At 38.1% G+C, this 22,585-nt stretch overlaps 1 protein-coding gene and 1 pseudogene across 1 annotated transcript; both read right to left on the bottom strand.

Moving 5' to 3' along the window:
• Positions 1-1,191: 1,191 nt before the first annotated feature.
• LOC149182809 (uncharacterized) lies at positions 1,192-2,172 on the bottom strand. The gene has a single exon (XM_089414687.1). The coding sequence runs from the start codon at positions 2,170-2,172 to the stop codon at positions 1,192-1,194; it is 981 nt and encodes a 326-aa protein (XP_089270813.1).
• Positions 2,173-20,730: 18,558 nt separating this feature from the next.
• LOC149182808 (heat shock 70 kDa protein 15 pseudogene) lies at positions 20,731-21,596 on the bottom strand (annotated as a pseudogene).
• Between the last annotated feature and the right edge of the window lie 989 nt (positions 21,597-22,585).

Here is a 22,585-nt window from a genome sequence, read left to right as displayed (position 1 = left end):
GAAAGCGATCAATTCTTTTTGCTATGTAGGCAGAGCCCAGCCTACCATTGTCCCATGTAGGAGTCATTGTTTCTGGAATGATATCGACGAGATCCCTTTTTAAAAGCTCCCTTCTCATTCTGTCAGCCATTCTATCCACTGATCTGCATTGACCCCAGCATTCTTCCGGACTAAGAGTCAGATTTAGATCACCTGCAATTAGCAAAGAATTAATGTCTAGAATTTCCGAGTTAAACAGAGAGTCCCAAAATGGAAGTCTGTTCCTGTAGGGCACATAAATGTTCAACATGTAAAGAATTTGTGGTCTTCCTCTGATGGAGGCCGAAATAAGAATTCCAGCGCTGCACTTGAAGGCCTTTGCTTTGACCATGAGCGGGTCCCACATAGCCACCAGACCACCAGACAGGCCTTCTGCATTTGTAGCAGCCATGTGCCATGTTGGAAACATTCTTCTAAAAAAATCCAAAGACACCGAGCTGGAGTGCATTGTCTCTTGGATAAATATGATATGGGATCGAGCAGAAACGAGAGTCTCCTTCAGAGCCAAAAATTTTGGGGCGGCTCCCAGGCCCCTGATGTTGTATGAAATTAGGAAGGTCATTTTGAGGGCTGACCAGCCGTGCTTGCTCTAAGGGGCTGTGGCGCAGATGACTCCAGAATTGGAACATCTATCAGGGGGAGATTTGTGACACCCAAATCGGAGGCAATCGTCCTGCCTCTGAAATGTCGACTCCCACCTCTATGCTTTTTCCTTACAGTGATATTTTTGGCAGAGTTGGGACTAATGATGGGGAAGGACGGCTTGTGGATGGTCAGCGGTTCGAGGATCGAAGGGTGACGATTAAGAAGAAGGTCTATATCGCTGTCATAATTGTTGACCGGGGAGTCTGTTGGAGAATTGAACGGGGTCGGGGTCAGCTGTGGCTCTTTCCCTTTTTGCATGGCAGAGGGTGATTTAATTGGAGAGGGCGAGGAAGAGGAAATGAGGATGGGATGCGATCCCACTACAAAGTCAGCTGCATTCATCGCCGGAGGGGGAGGAACCGCATCCTCTTCGAACTGCTCCAGGACTAGGGGGCTAGAGAAATCAGCCATGTTCATGAGCGGAGGAGAGGAGGGAGCTGCTTCTTTAATCCCAGCCGATAATGGGGGGCTTTTGAACTCTGCAAAGTTAGGCGACTCGGGCCTATTCTAAGAATTTTCCTGTGAGCATCGAATCTCTGTAGATTTGAAAGAGAAATGATTCCCCGAGGGACTGGCGTTATCAGAGCGGGAGTTAGAGTCCATTTGCCTCACCTTTTCCGAGGGAAGAGAGATTTTCCTGTGGCGACGGAATCTGCAGTCTCTGATGAGGTGTCCCGTTCGATGGCAGGAGGAGCATCGGAACGGGATACCCCAAAAGTCAAGCCTTTGACATATCTTTGAACCATCCCAAGAGATTTCGATTTGGTCAGGATAGCCCCCCTTGTATGGTTTTTCAATGAGAATCCAGGCGATTCTTTTGTCCTTCTCCCCTCTAACCCATGGGTCGACATATATGAACTTGCCAATCGCATCTCCGATTAAGGCCAGGATCTCCGGCGTCCAAAGTTCAAGCGGAAGATTGGGGAGCTTTACCCAAATCATACTGTGGGAGGGAGTATTTTTGAGAGGATCGAAGCCGAGGTACCATCTTGACAGGGAGAGGAAGCTTCTGCCTGAGACCCAAGGTCTGTTCAAAACCAGCTCCAGGTCAGACTCCTTTTGAAAGTGGAATGAGAACCAATCTTTCATAAGGCGAGAGATAATTGGAGTGTATCCTATGATGGGGGTCCAAGATTTTGAAATCCAGCTCCTCATTTGGGCCTCGTCCATTTCCGGGAAATACCATTTCCCAACCAAAGCATTCTTTTGTAGACTCTCAATGCGCTCCACCAGAGAAGAGCCGAAAACTGAAACCGCCTTTGGGGGAGGAACCGTTTTGACAGGGGCTTTATGCTTGTAACGGCCCTTCAGATGTTTGTGAGAGGCGAGGTTCCCCAGGAGGGGAGGGTCCCATAACCCAGAAGGAAGCAAATCAGACAACGTGTTGTGCCAGCGAGGATTCCCACTGGCAAGATTACGTGCTGATTCAGATTCAATGGCCGCGGCGAATAAAGCCTTCGTGGCCGGTGAGTCACTATCTTCTGCCATCATAGTCAGAAGGAAAATCCCAAAAGGGGATCCCCCGTACCACCCGAGCTTTTGGAAGATCCCAAGGAATGTCACCGACGGAGAATGATACCTGGACAATAAGGCTTCTACTGGAAAAGAGCTAGAGAGAGGACAGGATTAGATCATTCTCCAGAGATCCTGGCAGGCGAGAAGGATAGTCACTTGATAGGGAAGACTCTAGAATTGTACTTTGGAGTGATCAGTGACGATAGCCAGCCGCCGAAAGGCCATGATCGAACAAACTGGAGGTTGGTTCATTTATGGTGCAGGAGAGAAAAGCCTGGAAAACACTGATGGATTTCAGAGGCTCAATTAAGAGTCGCCGGAAATGGGATTTGAATTCAGATGCTGGGAAAGTTGCCAGAAGTCCCAGGAGCCCCAAAGAGATTCGAAGGCGGGGGTAGAGAAACTATTGCGCTTCAGATCGACTATTGCAGTCAAAGCAGCAACAATAAAACTGAAAGACACACCACCATTTTCCTACACGAAGTCGAATATCTTTACATGGACTGTATATGTAAAAGGAAGCTCTAATTCTGTTAAGGAGAGCTTTTAACATTTTATACCTAAAGCAGAAAGGGAATCAACTCAGGAAGATGACAGTTACAGGACCAAACTCCCCCCTAGATTAGAAAAAGGAAAGCTACGCTGCAGACCCAGGCTCCCCAAAGCCAGGAATGAAACCAAAGGATACCAGTTACGGCTGAGGGAGTTATCAGTTGAAGGATTTTAATTTGAACCAGAGAAAACTAATAATAGATAATCCTTTTGTTATAAGTCATCCTCAAATAAGCATAAAACATACCCTTTATTTAACAAAATTCATCTATATTTGAAAAGAGGTGCAAGTATTGGGAAATAGAAAGCTCACTAACCTATGAAAGGAGCCGCGCAGACGCCAGGGACGGAGAGCCGAAACCATGCAGAGAAAACCAGTATCACCATGAAAACGTAGAAGGAGGAGAAGCAGAGCTGAGAGTCAGAAAATGAGCCACCAGCCCACGAGGCTAGAGGAGGAAACTGGAAAGACCCCTAAGGAAAGGTTAAAATAGAAAGAGCGAAGGAAGAGCTGAACACCAAGTGTCCTGAACCATGCATGACCAGGGAGACGACGTTGTGCCACGTTCCCTGCTCGACGTGGGGCCTATGTGAGAAAGGTGACGGATACCATGCAGAGAGAAGCGAGATGTATCCACCTGATAATCGCTTTCATGCAGGGCGCCAATAATCAACAGGAGCTGCAAAGCCCGCTTGTGGGCAAAGCACATGCAAACGCCATGTTCGAAACAGGGCGAAATACTATTGGCGAGAGTTCATCGGCTAGAATGACTTCGAATGAGAGTTGATCTCCTGGACCGATGGCTATTGGACACAGACAGCCATGGCTTCTGTGATTGGCTTCTCCGTCCTGACGCGCGCGCTCCGTATTGAGATTCGATTCTTTTCACTTAATTATAAAATTTATATTTAAAAATATCGATATATAATTTTATATTATATCTACATATTTCCTCAATACTAAATTATAAAACGCATCTCAACATACTATTTTTTATTAAATTAATAAAAAACTAATCAACATAATTCTAAATGTAGTATTTTATATTTTATCTAAATCTAAAAATTTAACTAAAAGAAATAAAAAACAATTTCCTATAAAACAAGTAAAAATGACATTATCATTTATAAATGTACTATTTTATATTTTATCTAAATCTAAAAATTTAACTAAAAGAAATAAAAAACAATTTCCTATAAAACAAGTAAAAATGACATTATCATTTATAATTGCACCAATAAAAACAAATGTACCTTGCATCATGACAATGTCACATCATGACTATGTTGGCAATGTTGAAAGATGACATTGTCATTTATAATTGCACCAGTAAAAGCAAATGTACTATACACTCAAAGCGAAGAAATGTATAATACGTTAAATGAATAAATAATTAAATTATAATAATAGTTTTTATTTATTTTAATTTTCTAAATAATAAAATTTAGTATTTTTTGCTTTTATTTTTATTTTTTATTTTAGTCTAATTAATAGATGAAATGAATTTTTTCTAAACACTTTTTTTAATCAATTTTGTTCAAAATATGGTAAATATTTTTAAGAATCAGAAGTTTAAATTGTTTAATTTCTAAAGTTAGAGTGCCTTGGGGTGCTAAATTTATTTATGCATTCAAAACTGCATTTTAAATAACAAGAAATCACAAATTTGCTCAAAATTGTATTGTCAGATTTTGACATAAAAAATCATTTTCTTTATTAATTAGAATACACCATTTTTTATAATTGATAAATATAAAATTGAAAGAGATTTAGAATTAGTGGTTATTTTTTTTATTTTTCATTTTTTAAATTTTAATAATAAAATTTGATTTTTATTTCTTTTATATTTTTTAATAATTAATTTAATATTAAGATAACTTTATTTTAATTGTAGAGTACCAAAGAATATATATATATATGATTGTGGCAAATTGACACACATAGGTTACATAAGTAAATAATCTCTATAGTAACATGGAGTTGTAGTAAGTTATTATTTATGATTTATGATTTACAATTTCAAAACCATCCAAAAATAGCCATTTATACAGATATTTACCATATACAAAAGGATTGAGAACCTCAAAATTTGGGACTTGGCCAGTTGACAAGTTGTCTGTTAATTAAAAACAATCTATTTTTTCCGAATTGGGTAGCCAAATTAGGTCGGGAGTAAGTCCATTTTTGTTATGATGTCACACTAGAAACATTCAATCTTGTAGTTCATTTTTCCGACCAAAGTTCTAATTATGATAAGAATGGATTCTAATCTAAGATCTCTAACCTTTATTCCAAATTGCATATGTCTTAGGATGATAAATGAGTCTTAGGATGATAAATGAGTCTCTTAGAACAAGAATATGTCTTGAATGCAATGTATGAGTTAGGATAATGCTCTGCATAAGAGCATATGCCTTTACTAAATTGTTGGAAAAAATTCCTAATTGTTCTGCATATTGTCTTTCAAGTATTCCTCTTGGATGAAAATTCCCCCTCACACTTTCCACCATAATAAAACTTTATTTATTGATACAATATTGCCAACAAAATATAAGTTGAACTTTAATCACTATTAGCATGATATCCACTACAAAATTTAAAAATAATTATATATAACTGTGATAACACATTATTTAAATTTAGAATATATTGGATATTAAGTACACAATAAAGTTGTAAAATTTGTTATTTATTGATGCAATGCTCCCAAGAGAATATTATGAGAATATTTTATGACCAATTCAGATGATGTTTATCGCAAATTAAAGAAATAGTTACATATTATTTTCATAGTACATCATTTAAAATTGAAATATTTTAAGTATGGATTCAAGAATGGAGATATGAAGGATTAAAAGATATTTAGTTAATGATCTAACCTCGGTAATTGGATTAATTGCATGAATTTCCATGCATTTGTGCTATTTATAAAAACAATAGACCAATGTAAGAAATTGATAATATGATTAATTACGCCAAGAAAAATAATGTGCATTCTAATGCTCAAAATTGAAGAGATATGTCACATGTATGGGTGGGTGAGTTGTCACTACAGTTGTTGAAAATTTGGCTAGGTCTGTGTCAACAAGTGTGTGGTTTGAATCCCCCCTTTTGTAGTGCACTAGTCTATGTCAATGTGTTATTAGGTATGTCATTTGCAAATCAATGTGAGGAAGCATCCGTTGGGTTTCCCTATGAGGTTTCCCTTAGAGCCCAAGGGACGCTTCTCCACATTCATTCATATATGGAATATCTAGTAAACCCATCAACATAGACTAATGTACCTCACTCAAGTAAATTCAACTTAGGCACTTGCCAAAATGCAACTAGCTAAATGCCCAACAAGAATAGTGATGATTAATTGAACCACACACACACACACACAACCCAAGGGGTCAACTCAATTGGTTAAGCCATTCACCAAGGGATGTTGATAACAAGGAAGCCATACATCTCATGTTAATATATGATCAAATCCATTGGGGTTACCAACCACTATTGTGGTTAGTAGTTGAGCCACCCTCCATCCAAATATTCTATGGAAGAGGGGAAGATTCCATAATGTTGGAGAAATTCATTAGATCTACCTCTTCTCCTCAAATTATTTGAATGGAGGGTGGCTCAACCACTTCCTCGGGGCCAAAAAATACACATAGATATATAGACACTTCTCAAAAAATAACTTTCTTGTTTTTAACTTCTTCCTTGCAATAACCAAAAGTAAAATGGATTTATTCTAATTATAAAAAAATACAAAAGAAAGTTGTAAATTTTTTTATTTATTGATACAATCCTCCCAAGAGTATAAGTTGAGCAATAAACTTTCAAACTAAATCAATTTTCATAACTATTGACATGATGTACACCACAAATTAAAAAAGGTAGTTACATATAATTGTCATAGACATAATTAAAAGTAGGAATATTTTAGATATTGAGTACAAAATAAAGTTTTAAAATTTGTCATCTATTGATATAACACTCTTAAGAGTATATAAGTTGACCAATGAGTTTTGAGACTAAATCAACTTTGATCACTTTTGAGATGATTTCCACCACAAATTCAATAGGTTGTTGCATATATTTGTCATAACACATCATTAAAAGTTGAAATATTTCAATGATGTAACCTTAGTAATAATAATAATTAGATGATTATTCATGCATGTTATGTTATCTTTTATAAGCCAATGAAATAACTTGGTAATGTGATTAAGTCCACCAAAAAGAAAAAATGTGGGTGGCTCAACCACCACCCCCCTAGCTCAACACACAAATATACAAATATAGATACTTCTCAAAGACAATTTGTAGTCTAACTTATTCCTTAAAAGATCCAAATTGAGGATTATGTTATGGCTACCTACCATTAGGGACTTGAATGAATTTGAACCTTTTACTTATCACCTCCCCATTGACAACTTTCCTTTGATAAATGTTTAACTAATTGATCAAACCCTTGGGGCCTCTCTCTCTCTCTCTCTCCACACACACACAAATGTACATACATACTTACTTATGCATATACATATTCATTTATTTTTTCAAAAGAAACTTTATGGGAAAACCCTTTGAGCACTTCCTTGCATTTCATAGATAATACTTTGTGCATTAATTGCATCCGTTAATCTTAGAGACACTAAATGAAGCATACAACATAGGTAGCTAGATCACTTAAGCTAAACCTATTACACATACATAATTTTCTTTTAATCATGTAAAATAATAAAATAACATATATCTATATTAACCCTATAATTTTCAAACAATAAAATCTTCATACTTGAGTTTTTTAATCCCTTACAATACTTAATAAATTAAAAATTAAAATATATATATCTAAATCTAAATACAATTATAATTATAACTATCTATTGCTAATGTAACTTGCTCATGAACTTAATATGGATCACATAAGCCTCAATTCAATAATTTTATTAAGTTATACTTAATTTTTTTTTTTTAAACTTGGCAATTCTTCCTCTATTTATATTTCTTTTTCAAAAACTTTAACAACCATTTGCTCCAGGTGGCTTACCTGCCTGAAGGAAACCAGATAGCCACCTGTCAGCATTAAACCCTGTCCAAAATTTAAAGAGGTTTATTGCTATCCATCTAGCATCACTATTTTGATTGTTTATACTATTGTTTCTAGAAAGAAAATTAAACATGTAAATGCATTTCATCAAAAGAAAATTTTTGATATCAAACTGGATCACTACATTAATCCTCATCCGAGGATATTACTGGGGCTGACGCCTTTGCACTGGATCCTGGCATCTCGCTCTGTTGCTCAATTCTCCACTTTAGCTCTTTGAGAAATTGTTCAATTCTACCCAGGGCCAGGTTATTTCTGTAGGTCTGTATCTGAATTTTCGCTATCTCCCCGAGTAATTCTGCCCTAGCTAGGTCTTTTTCCTTGTTCTTCTCCTGTGCCTCTGCTCCTTCCCCCGCTATTTGCTCTCGATGCAGGGTCATGGCCTGAATCACCACGTTCTTCATTACCTAATACTGCTGTATGGTCTGCCTGAATAGGGAATGCCTTCCTCGAGTATTCCCGGGATCCGGCACCATGCCTTCTCACTCTTCCATGGGGATGTCCCGGTGCTTGATACTGTTGTTCAGTTCCCTCTCCCAACTCGCAATCTGGGCTCTAATGTCCGACGGATTCCCTGCCATGTAAGCATCAATAATTGTCTTCATATGTTCACTGCCTAGCTTCCTTCCTCTTTTCCTGGTCGGCCCACTTGTTCCTTCTCCCATCTTTGCTACTATCTTTCCTCTCCAGGGGGCCATATTGCTCCCTGCCTATCTGCAACTATCTTCTTCCTGGTGTTCTTTGTTTCGTTCACTGTTCTTTCCTCAGTATGTTAATATACCTATCAAAAAATTGTTGCACTTATCAGAGTTGTAATATTGAATCAAAACAATTTCCCAATTGCTTGTTTTCTTTCCCTTTCTTGTATTTTCTACCTTAGGGGTTTTAGTCATGTTGGGTTTGGAGCCAGTCCTTTTTTTGGTGAGGGTTCAGTGTTTGCTTGGGTTTCTTCCTATTTTCCTCCCGTGGCAGCAGTCTGCTCCTGGTCTTTCCATTCTTGTCATCATCATGGGTTTCTCCCCGGATGAGGTTGGACTTTTGTTCCACCTTTCCCAGGGTTTCCCTGTCTTGTCAACAGGTTTTCTCCTGGAGCCGGCTCTCCTTCCCTTCCCCCATAGATGTATGATTTCCTGATTTACTATAATCCTTGGGGTCCCCCCCCCAGGTTTCTTCCCTTTTTCCTATAGGTTCACTCCCATCAAATCCTATAGGGCTGGCTAGGGTCATGTTCTTACGGGGACTACTACAGGCTTCTATCACAGGGTGGCCCTCTCCCTTCCGGGGTGTGAAGCCCTCCCTCCCGATCTCCCTACCCTGGAAATTCAGATGCACTGTGAAATTGGTTTTACCATTGTCGCGGGGGGTTCTGTTATTTTTTTTTATAGTCTTATGCATGTTCCATATTTTTCCTAGTTTCCTACTGAAAATCATTCTGAGCCTAGCAAGGATGTGGAGCAACAGGATTACATACCAACTTGTTGATCAGTTGCCTCGTCCATCTACCGCCTGCGTCTTCGCTCTTCGGCCACCTTCCCTCTCGCTAGCTTTTCTCATCTTCGTCTGCATGCATTTTGCTATATTCTTATTTTCGTTAAGTTTTATTCCTCTCTCCCTCTAGTCCCTTACCTTTACTACCACCTGTCTGTCATTATTACCTACACGGATCCCTACACCCCATCTCGGGATGCTGCCCTTCTGTCCTTACTGCCATCTCCTCTCATTAATCCGCACTTTCTCCCGGCTGCTCTTGTCGTGTTCCTGCTGTCCTTTTCCTGCCACTTGTTATCATTCTTCTGCCCGCCCTCCTCTCTGTCATTCTCTTCCGTCACCGCCCTCATACTCTCGGGAGTTGTACCTTCTTTTCCCTGCTCCTTCACCTGCCAGATTACCTGTCTACTCACTTCATTCTCCGGGTATGTCCTTTCCCCCACCTGTCCTCTTCCTTCCCCTTCCCGGTCTCGTCTCCTCAAACTCTCTAGATTTTCTATGATGTTCCTTGATCTGGAGTTCCTTTCTCCTCCTTTGTCTTTTGCAAGGAGTTGCACTAAGATTGCCATCTCTTCCATCTAGACTAGCTCGACCTCACTTGCATCCAAAGTTCTTCCAACATTCCTGCAACCCCAATTTGCCAGGTTGTCTGCTAGTTCATTGCCCTTCCTTCTCACATGGGTGGGAAGGATGTAGGCTACCTGTCTTATGAGTTTACTTATCTCTTGCACCAACCAGGTGGTTCTCCAGCTGTGACTGATTTTCTCCACCTGCGTTCCTTGCTGTAGCTGTTTGACTATATCCACTACCATTTTCACATCTCCTTCTACCTGTAGCTTTTGGTATTCCTCCCTTATGGCAATTTCCAGCCCTTTTTTTAGTGCATGGAGCTCTGCTTCGTTGTTTGTGGCATTGCCACAGTCCATCGCATATATTTTGAGTGTCATTCCTCTGTCGTCTCTGAATACTCCACCCATCCCTACCTCACCTAGGTTTCCTTTCGCAGCCCCGTCGAAATTCAACTTGATGAACCCCTGTTGAGGATTTCTGTAGTGATTGACCTCCTCCATTTCGTTAGTTTGGTGTTTCCTTGCTGTGTTGTGCGTCATGCTTGGCTTTAGTTGTAGGTGTGTCATTATTATTGTCTCTATTGGGTTAGTTTTCCAACCCTCCTCATACCACCTCTCTGTGAGAATGCTTTCTCTGATAGTCTGTATGATTTGGTTCCATATCTCTATGTTTTCTCTGCCAGCCTCCTTGAAAATCAGGCGGTTTCGCTCTTTCCAGATATTCCACAGAATGAATCCTATCGAGAGTCTCCAAGCCCTATTCAGGATCGTGTTTTGGTAAGGTTTATTCCTCCAGTTCTCTATCATTATTTTCATGTTGTTTATGTCTCTGTCACTGATTTCAAAAAGTTGTTGATGTTGTCTCCACAGGTTGCCACTGACTTTCCAAGTGTTGGTTAAATGCTCCATGGTCTCTTCCTGTTCTCTGCAGAGGGTACATCTTGATGGGCCTTGCATTCCTTTTTTCCTCAGCTGGTCCCATGTCAGAGCTCTCCCGTGGCTCAGGATCCAGGTAAAGAAAGCTACCTTTGGCCATGTTTTTGTTTTCCATATGCTTTCCCATTTTTTTGTTTCTGGGTGTCTATTGTATCCTGCTTTTAGATGGTATCCTTCTGCTATTGTGAACATACCTTTGATTCTATGTCCCCATCTTAAAGTATCCATCCCTTCTTTGGTCGCTACTTTCCTTTTTGCCATTTCCTTTTCATATATTTCCCAGTGGGCTATTACCGGTGTTTCTGGCTAGTTTTTATTTTCTTTCCACTTTCTCCAATATCCATCGGATTCCAAGTTCCAGTAGTTTCATACTGTATGGCCCTCAGTTTGGTTGGTGAATTGGTGGATCTCTTAGAGTAGAGGCTGGTTGTTGAGTTTTTCTCTCTGTTGCCAAGCCTCTTCCCAGAAATTCTCTTTATCCCCTCCTCTTACTTCCCAAAAGCTATGCTCCCTGATCAAATCCCTGCCGGAACTTGCCAAATTCCAGATTACAGAGCCTTTCTTCTCGGTTTGGCTTCTCACCTTTCCTTCTGGGGACCTGGGCATCTCATATTTTCTCTCCCATAGTTTTTTCCACAGGTCGTCCCCTCCCTGTGTCCATCGCCACCACAACTTTTCCCCCATTACCTGGTTCAGGATGTAGGGGTCTCTCAGGCCTAGTCCTCCTTCTTTTAGGGATTTACTTAGTCAACTCTAGGATAGAAGCACCCATTTTTTTATCTTACTCGACCCTTGCCATAGGAACTTTTTAAACATATCTACCATTTTCTAGCAGATTGTTTTAGGTGTGGCTTGGCTGGTAAGTTGATAGATCGATATGGATTGGAGCACCAATTTTAGCAGGATTATATGGCTCGGGATATTTAGCGCTTTGAATGTCTAATTTTGCATTCTCCGTTGGATCTTACCCATCAAGGTTCCCCAGTTAGCAACTCTGTTTTGCTTGTCATTTAATTGGATTCCTAAGTACTTGGTAGGGATGTTCCCGACTTTGAATCCCATGGTTCTTGTGTTGTAGATCTAACCCGGAAATATTATAGATCAAATACGAAAATATAAGATAATGCAAATAAACCCAAGAATAAGATGAAATGATTCTTTATTGATCAACCCTTATGGTAGGGCAACACCATACATTCACTCCTTAAGGAAGGAGAACACTCCACAAGCCATATGCCTGTTCATACAATAATACTTCCCTATCTCCCAAGTGGAGTCTCTAGCCTCTATATAGGCCTCATACATACAATATCTTGGGTCATTACCATGGTTCCCTCATACCATCAACTAATACCATGGGCCCATTACATTATTATTAACTACTTGTGGTCCCTTACATGACATGGGTTAACCACCTTATTTATTACTATGGCCCATCCCATTATTACATTATTACCTTGGGTACCTCCCTTGGTACCCCATATTATCCCCCCTAGGTATATCACATTCCACCCCCCTAAGCATGTTTCGTCCCCGAAACATGGGAAGAACATAAATAATAAGATCTACTCAAAAGAGTAGTCCACTGATACCATGCACGTGCATCTAGCCATCCAAGAGAAAGGTGAACCCTCAATCTCGCTGGTGCCTCGCTCGCTTGAGCTGGAAGTTGATCGTGGCAGCGCTTCTGTGTTGATGTGTAGTGGGTGGATCTTCTCTCCTCGCTATCCGTCATGTGACTACTTGGTTTCCATCTTGATGGTTGTCTTGCGGGGTGATGTGGGTGATGATATGTTGAAGTTTTAACCCACGATGTCTTTTTCTTTAATTCACCCTGCTGTGGTGCTTGTTGTGGTGTCTTCTTTTCCAATATGACTTCAACCACTGAACCCTCATCCGATGTGTCAGCACCTGTTACCTTTTCTGCTTCCGCCTCTGTTTGTGTTTGATTTTCGATCATCACTGGCTCATCATCAGATGTGTAAGTGTCATTAGAGCTTTGTGCTTCTGCCTCCATAGTATCTGCTTGGGTCTTAATGGAAATATCATGCACTGTAATTTTCTTCTTTTTATACCAGAGCTTCAAGAATTTCTTCTGCACATTAATATTGATAGTACCCACAGATTCCATCCAAGGATATCCCAAAACAACATCCATATTATCTGTCTCTGAAGCATAAAAATCACCATGCAACACATACTTATCCATAGAAATCTTCAAATCCTTATACACTTGAACATCCTCATTATCAATCTGTGCAGTTTCAATGTGTTTTGCTGGAACTTGCAATCTTTTTGCCAAATTAATACTTATAAGATTTTGCTTGCAACTAGCATTTATAGACACAATGATTTTCTCCTTCTGAATCAATCCATGAACCTGCAATAAAGATATACCAGTAGGAAATAACCCTTTAGGTTCTTTAGTTTCCTTCTTTCCTGTAAAAATAAAATCTTTGCTAGGCTGTGTGTCTGTTTGTGTGAGCTTATCCACAAGATTAGCTTTACGGTTAAAGTGTTCCATAAGAGCTTTTGTGAATTTGTCCCAAGTCAAGGGCCTTCGATAGCCACGTTGATGCCTTTGCCACCATTGGAATCTTTCATTGTCCAAGTACATTGTTGCCACACTCAGCTGAGTCTCATCATCAATGATGTAATTCAATATAAAACATTTCTCCATTTGTGCTAGCCATTTGGCTGGATGAGAGCCATCAAATGGATACAAGTCCCTCAAATTCAGATCTAGGCCTACCATCACAAAAAAATTGGCGAAAATTTGAAGTGGTCACAATTTTGTCAATATTGCTCAGAATCCCTATTATAACCTGTTTTCAGAAATGCAACAATCATTCTGCATCTGCCCATGCGATAGAAATATTGATACAGGCACTAGAATTTCATATCTGCGCTGCAACTCTCCCGCCGTCACCAAAATTTCTGCAAAAAAGAGCTGATTTTAAATCAGCGATATCTCCCTCATCCGGACTCCGATTCGACTGATTCGTTTTTTGAAATTGGGTATTTTTTCCCAAAGAATCCAGATCTGCAATTATATTTTGCAAATATTGTACCAAGATGTCTAGATCTGTGCCGCAAAATCGCTGCCCTGAAAATTGTCTGCAACCCCACTGATTTTTAGATCAGTGATATCTCCTCTTTATATATTTTCTTTAGGCTTTGTATGAATTCTTCAATATTAGGGCTATCATATTTTCCAGTAAAAGTTTCCATGAAGAGGGTTTGAAAAAAAAAATTCACTTACTTGGCTCCGATACCAATTGTTGTAGCTCTGATACCAATTGTTGTAGATCTAACCCGGAAATATTATAGATCAAATACGAAAATATAAGATAATGCAAATAACCCAAGAATAAGATGAAATGATTCCTTATTGATCAACCCTTATGGTAGGGCAACACCATACATTCACTCCTTAAGGAAGGAGAACACTCCATAAGCCATATGCCTGTTCATACAATAATACTTCCCTATCTCCCAAGTGGAGTCTCTAGCCTCTATATAGGCATCATACATACAATACCATCGGTCATTACCATGGTTCCCTCATACCATCAACTAATACCATGGGCCCATTACATTATTATTAACTACTTGTGGTCCCTTACATGACATGGGTTAACCACCTTATTTATTAATATGGCCCATCCCATTACTACATTATTACCTTGGGTACCTCCCTTGGTACCCCATATTATCCCCCCTAGGTATATAACATCTTGCCAGGAAGGCTTGGGAGGAAGCTTGGGTATTGAAGAAATAAATTTCCGATTTTTCTTTGCTTATCTCTGTCCCAGAGGCCCCTGTGAATTCTGTGAGAATTTCCATTATTTTTTTTGCTTCTTTGAGTGTTGCCTGTCCATATAACATAACATCATCAACAAATTGTTGGTGGGTTAGAGGTAGGTCATTTCCCCAAAGTCTTAATCCCTTCAGTTGTTCGCTATTGACTTTAGCTTTTATCAGTCTTCCTAGTCCATCTGCTGCAAGGATAAACAAGAATGGGGATATCGGGTCACCCTGCCTAAGTCCTCTGGATGGATTGAAGGCTTATGTTGGTGACCTGTTTAGGAGTACTGACATAACTGGTGTAGTTATCATTGACATTACCCAATTTATCCATCTGTCATCAAAGCCATATACCTTTAGGATTTGTTGGAGGTATCTGTTGGGCAATTTATTGGGCTTAAATTGCTGCATTAAATTATCAACCAGGGAAACTCGTAAGCTTGTGATGATGCCAGCAAAATATATGCAGGAGTAGGCAACTAACTCTATGTCTAACTAAATTATTTATGATTCAATATAATATGCAAGGGAAGAGGCTCCTAACTAAGGAGGTCCTGGTTGTCCTTCCCTACAGTATCATAGAGAAATCATTGATTACATAAAACTAGAAACTTGAAATGAAAACAAGAGAATGAACTTTAATTGTTGTTCAGATTCAAAGAGAGAGAAAGACTAACTTAGTCTCTTGATTGTCCTCTCATGTACTAATCCAAACTAAACTAAGATTCATTCATGAGCATAAGAAATGAAACAACTTGAAACATAAACAGAAAAGAATGAATTTCAATTACCATATAAATCAATGGAGAGAGAGCCTAACTTAGACTCTTGGTATCTCCTCATATGATACTTGAAACATAAAAGCAAAAGAATGAATTTTAATTATCATGCAAATCAAATGGAGAGAGAGCCTAACTTAGACCCTTGGTTCTTCTCTCATATGCCAATAAGATTCTAATTTAAAACTCATTCATCAATCACAAACAAATCCTCAAACATCTAAGCAACTAAATGAAATAAGATCTAATATGAAATAACATGTTCCTCTCATCCTTTTAGAGTGAGCTCAATTCTCTTAAGAACAAGACAAATTATTCCATATACTACATTAAGGAAACTTATATCTAAAAACTACATAATGGAAATAAAACTACATAATGGAAATATATGAAAAATGAAGCTTTATTCTATGCCATCATAAGCTGGATACAATGCTCTAAGAGTCCTCCCCTTGGAATGGAGGAGGTACTCCTATTTATACAATGAGATGAGATAACAAACTCATAATGATGATCCACTAATCTCTCTTTTAGTTCCATACATTTCTCAACCATCTAGACACATAACCCTATCCTCCATGATCTTTTCCATGAGGCTTATCTTATCAAATTCGAATTTGATCATTCAAGGCCACATAAAGATGCCCTGGAAGCTTCCTTTGTGCCTACACATGTCAACAAACTCATTCTAATTGTTAGGTATAAGTATAAGCATCTTATTTTCTAAAGTTTAGCCATAAATTCACTTAAAAATGTTAAGAATTAATAAACTTTGGAAAAGCATTGTTATAACCCAATAATGAGGTAATTGTAATGATATGGAGGTGGAATGGAGGTGACATGAAGGTAAAATGTGAAGATATTGGTGAATAATGGAGTGAAAATAGGGACTATTTTGAGGCCCAACATCTCCCCCAAACTCAAGGTATTGCATGTCCTCATGCAATCTATTACATTACTTTTTGAGCTTTGGCTTAAACTCTGCATGATATCATTTACTTAACTTTTGCAAAGCGTTATTTTGATGAACTACAACTTGGTTGGTTCATGTGTTTCAACCATATTTTGTTTGTTGCATTCAATGTATGATCTTTGCATATTGATAATGTGATTTTTATTGCAGAGTATTTTTGTTGGAATGCATCATGGTTAGTTCTTGTGTAACAACCATGATTGTATTGGCATCCAATTAACTTTCAAATATTTTTGACAAAGCCATTTGTATGCTCATGTAATAGTGAATATATTTTGAAGGTAAGTGGGGTTAAGAATGTAATATATGAATGTGGATGTTATATGAATGTGATATATGAATGTGGATGTATCCTTCCCCTTAAACGGATGATTTGGGCAATTATGTGAAATGGGGAAAGCAAGGAAAAAGGAAGTGAAGTTTTTTCCAAAAATTATTATTCTAACTTTTCAAGGAATTTAATGGTTAAAAGTTAGAAAATATCATACCTTAACTTACCCTTCCAAAATGGATGAGAGTTGTGCACGTGTGGCTGCAAAAACTTTTGTTCATGGTCTTCTTTACTTATTTGGGAAAATGGTGGATGAATCATGCATGTTCAGCTGCCACAATTTTGCTCTGGAGCTTCGTCTTCAAGCTGTGGATGAAAGATAGATCTGTGTTGTCATATCGGCTGCTGGATCCTCTACTACTAGATGATGAATCTGATGAGTCTACTGAATATGGCTGAAAATCTATAAGGCTTGGAAGGTATATAAAATATATAAGTTACATGTCCCTCCTAGCCTTATTGATTTACTTGTCCTCAAGTGACGACAAACTGAAAAACAATGAAAAGAAATTGGCTTCATCTGCTACAAAATATGGGTCTTCAAGTCTTCAACGCTCGATGGCACAAATCTTACTATGTGATTAAATGTGTCGTTGTCGAACATAGCAAGAAGTTGTTGACTTAGTGGCCGTTAATGAATGCCCCTAGCCAACACAAGAGCTCCCACCATTGATTCCAATGGGAGTCAGGATGCCTAACACATCTTTGTAGGTACGAATAAATTTGTCGTGGTCGAGTCACCTACAAGATCCAACGAACAAGGGATATTAATGTACTCCCATTGTTCATTGGCAAGAGTACTTGCCATTAAGGCATGCAAGCCTCTAGGTGTTTTTTCAATGATACTTAGACTCTAGGACTTTTATTCAAGCAAGGTTTTATTGCGGAAATGAAGGGGAATGGTAATGACATGGAAAATGACAATAAGGAAATGCATGGTGTATGAATAAGAACTCTTGCTGTGAGAAATGGCCAAGGAGATGGTATGCTTTATGGACATGGACAATTGGTGGAAAATCTTTTGCAAAATGGGAGTGTAAAATAATGGTTGTGAACATGGATTTGTCTGTAGAATTTTTCATGAAATTAGTCGATTGAAGACCAATTGTGCGCACAATGTAATCTCCTTAATGAATACTTCATTGTCCTGTAACCTGTAAAAAAAACTTGGTACAAAGAAAACATAAGTGTGCTCTAGAAGAAATGGCCAGTTTCTTCATGATTCTTACGCAAAAATTTCATACCAAATAAAACAAATTAAGGACAGATAAAGTGTTAAACTTGACGTAATCATGATTTTAAAATCAATCCATTCTTAAAATAACCATGGAAAAGTAATACTCCCTGTTGATGTTAGACGAAATATGTTCGGCAAAAAGATTGGCATTAGAAAGATCTGTTGTGTTCTGCATGTTAGTATTTCATATAAAAGCATTCAACAGAAAGCTATTATGAGTTTAATGCCAACGTGAAGCTATTATCGTCATAAGAATCCTCCAATCGATTCTCGAAATGTGTCTCCAAGTATTTTATTTTCAAATCTGCGCGAATTTTGTGAATTATTATTTTCTTTTCTTTTTTTTCAAAAGTAGTAAATAAATGAAAACATCATTTTTTTATGTTGATTTTACTTCTTTTTTTTTAAACAATAAATTAATTTTTTTTTTTAATTTATTATTTAAGTTGAATTTTCTTTTGAAATTGTAAAAGCAACAAAATTTATTTAGGAAAACCTAAAAATAAACTATCACGAAAATGAAGTTAGTATTTTTTATTTTTTATTTATTTATTTATTTATTTTGTTTAAAGAAAATCCCTTTTTTTTTTTAATAAAAAATAAATGTAAAATAAAAATGTTGTTTTGATTTTTTTAACCATATTAATATAATTATAACATATTAATATATTAATATAATTAATATACTAATACAATCATAATATATATTAATACAAGTCAAACATTACTTAAATATATAAATAAATAAAAATAAAAAATATTACTAAAAATATACAAATATAAATCAAAAGAAATCCAACTTTTATAAATCAAAACAAACAAAAATATACAAATCCAAATCAAAAGAAATCCAACATTTATAAATGTAAATCAAAACAAATAAAAAATAAAAAGAAATATAATATATAACAATAAATACAAAACAAATTTAGCCTAAAAATGGAAAAGAAAAATCCAAACAAAACGTGAGTGTTGGCAGGTCATGGGATTGACTGGTTGATAGTGTTCCACATGCAAAGCTTTTGGTATTGCAAAATCTGCGATCATCATTGTGAGGGTCTTCTTGCGCTCTGTCCGGGTGAGGATCTTCGTTGCCGCAGCTCCTCTTTTCTTCCTCTCTTGATTTTCTTGTTTGCCGACATCGAAATTTCTTGTTATTCTTCAGCAAAGATGGCCTTCTCGTCTGTCTCCATGACGGTGCTGATGCTCTCTGTCGCCTTCCTGTTGATTAATCTCTTCGCACCTTCCGCCAATGTAGAGGCTCCCGCTCCTGCTCCTTCGTCCGACCGCACCGCCATCGACCAAGGGATAGCATACGTGCTCATGTTCCTGGCGCTGGCTTTCATTCCAAGATCCGTAGGATGAAAAAGCATTTCTTCTTGTGCAAAGCATCAATTTCTTCCTTTGACATCTATTAGCTGCTTTTCATACAAATCCAATGCCGTTGGATGGTTTCGAATCACCTTATACATTTTAGGTTGTGTAAAAGATGGTTCATCGATCTCATTGTGTCCAAACCTGCGGTAACAAACAATATCCACAACAACATCAGACTGGAATGTCTGACGCCACTCGGCAGCAAGTTCACATGCATGCACCACAGCTTCCAGATCATCAGACGCGGGCTTTGTGCCACCACTGAACTCGCTGAAAATCTGTCTCAATGGCTTCCTGACGACATTGCCCAAAACATTCAATCTTCCTCTATGAGACATACCTATAACAATGCTCTCCACCCCCATATCAGCTGACCGATCAAACATTTCCTTCATACCTGGGATCAAGGTCTCAGCCCCTCGGTTTCATCCATGGCAATGATCCTGACGGTGTTCTCTTCCAAATGCTGGGCGTCCTTGAGCACAAGACGAATGGGATTGTCAAGAACCTCCAGCGCTGTGAGGATCGGCGGCAACCCCATCTGAAAGCGGACATCAACGACGGCACTGATGACCTGAGAGACATGGCCGACGGCTCCAGCACCGGTGAACTCGTCAGTCACCTTTCCAGACAACCCAGCGCTTTTTGGGCCACCAGCGGAAGACGGAGGCTGCGCAGGGGCGGCCGCCGCGGCGCCGGTCGCGTAGTCGACAGCACAGTTCAACAGAAAAGGGCGGGCAGAGGCGGCTCTTTCCAGGCGCCCACTGCTCAGAACACCACCGGGGAACCGCCCGGAGGCCGCAGGGGTTGATCTATGGGCGACCTTGCGGGCGCCAGCGCATAGCAGGGAAAACAATAAAGGACATGTATGCTCAGGCGTCTAATAGCAGATGATGTTTATGATATCATCATGAAGAATGCTGCTATCAAGAATGACATTGAATTTGCTATCAAGACTTATCATTTGATGTCACAGCGTTGGCGGTCGCCTTACCAAATTCACCATAAGGCCGTGCTGCATGGTGAGTATCAGCGATATCTTCGGCACAGCCAATTGATTTTTTTACCACTCGACCCTGAAATCTCCTCAGAATCCCGGCTGCCGCGGCCTTCATCTGCATGTACGCCATGTTTTTCCCAAACACACCCTCGGCCCGCCATTGAAGGCCGCGTGTAAATATACGCAATCCTGCAGCTCCTTCTGAGTTAATGGCTTCTCTATGTCCAAGAAATCTTCATGCGATTCTGAAATTTTCATGCGCTTGAGTAATATTTGAGAGATTTCCTTTAAAATATTTAATTCTACCCGAGGGTTGTTGCAAAGGAGCCAGAAGAGCCAGGTGAGGGCGATGCCCGAGGTGCCCCGGCCGGCTATTACAAAATTCATGACTGCATCCCGGAGGAATTTGTTAGAATAAGAAATGCTGTCATTGTCGTCTGATATATGAAAGAGGTTAGCAGGTCCTTCGACATCGGGTCTTCCATGGGCTCAGACGGAGGTGCTTGATCCTTTGAAGTGGCACCATTATTAGCATTCTCATTTGTTTGAGCTTCAGCAGAGGGTTGAGGTTGTGGTGATGACTGCGTTGGTGGCTTGGCAGGAGCCGGTTTTGGCTTTGTCATTATAGGCCTACAAAAGCGGTTCAAGGTCTCCGTTTTCGTTCTTATATCAGCTACAAAAACAATAGGATTGGCATGCTTTGGCAGGGAATCTTGCTGTTGCCTTTTGTCATGTAGCCAGGATTCAGCTTCACTACACTCACTCACAACCTTCTGCTTATCAGCAATATCTATGTGGTCAAATTTGTCTTTGGAAAGGGCTGCCTCTCTATAACTATTGATACAATATATAAGCTCATCGATTGCCCATCCTCTTTCCATATCCTCCTTGTACCTCTCCTCAACTAGATCACCAAACTTCTTGAGCTCTTCTAGCTTTGCAACATAAACACCTTTTGTTTCATCCTCTCCTTCATCATACAACCAGTCTTCTACGGTCTGCAACTTTGATTTACATTTATTATGCCTGATATTTTTCATATAGCTTGTTGCGCATGTCATAAACGTAAGCTTCCACTGCATTTTTTCTCCTTTGTTTCTTCCATAACTCGGTCTTGTAAAGTCATTTCAAATTCTTCATCAGTAGCCTTCTGCAAATCTGTCCGTGGCATGGCCCCAAATATTCTTTCACTAAATGGTACCTCTGTTTTCTTGACCTTCTTTTTCACAGTTTTTGCCATTCGAGCCATGGACAATGTCTAACACAGAGTATAAGTCACCCTGACACAACGCCTTTGAAACTTGCCCAAACCAATGAGATTTTGACATAGCTCCCCATAAAAATCCATCTCATCGTTCATAAAAAAAACAAAAGAATGAAAGTCAATTTTTTATTTTTTTTTAATAATAATATATATAGGAGATATACATATTATTATTACATAGAAATATATATATATATATATATATATATATATATATATATATATATATATATATATATATATATATATTTTTAACAACAAATCTTAAAAAGAAAATATTAAAAGAAATGAAAACATATTTTTTTTGTTTTTTTTATGTTGATTTTTTTATTGCTTTAGATTTTTTTGTTAAACAACAAATTAAAAAACAAAATTTTTTAATTTGTTATTTAAGTTGAAATTTTTTTAAAGTTATAAAATCAACAACCTTTTAATTTGTTATTTAAGTTGAAATTTTTTTAAAGTTATAAAATCAATAACTTTTTTTATTAAAACCTATTATTAAACAATAACTATAATGGAGTTAGTTTTTTTTTTTTTTTAAATATCAAAAAAAAAAAAAACAAAGGAAATGGTTATTTTTTTTTTATTTTTTTTTTAATAATAATATGTATATATGATACATATATTATTAAAATTTTTATTTTTTAAATCTAAAATTAAAAAAACTAAATTTCATCTAAAAATTTAAAGATGTTTTTTTTTTCATTCACAAAATTCTTTATTGTCTTTTTGCAAATTAGTTCTCCAGCAAGAGTATTTTTATTCGAACAAAATCAATAGATTTTCTGATCTTCCTGATCGCACGAAGCGCAGGAAGAGAGCATACTAATCGATTGATTCGTTTTTATTTATGCAGGGGGGTGTTTTTGAAAAGACAAAATTTAAAACTAGCTAAACACTAAACTATCTGAAAACTCAAACTTAAACTTCTTTGTGAAGATCCTGCTGTCACCAGGTCTCACAAGTTATTT

The sequence above is a fragment of the Pinus tabuliformis genome, chromosome 3_2, assembly GCF_031772625.1.
Source record: "Pinus tabuliformis cultivar Carrire ecotype Pingquan chromosome 3_2, CPIR1, whole genome shotgun sequence".
Taxonomy (NCBI): domain Eukaryota; kingdom Viridiplantae; phylum Streptophyta; class Pinopsida; order Pinales; family Pinaceae; genus Pinus; species Pinus tabuliformis.
The sequence above is the reverse complement of the archived record's forward strand: the minus strand, read 5'-3'. Positions and strand labels throughout refer to the sequence as shown.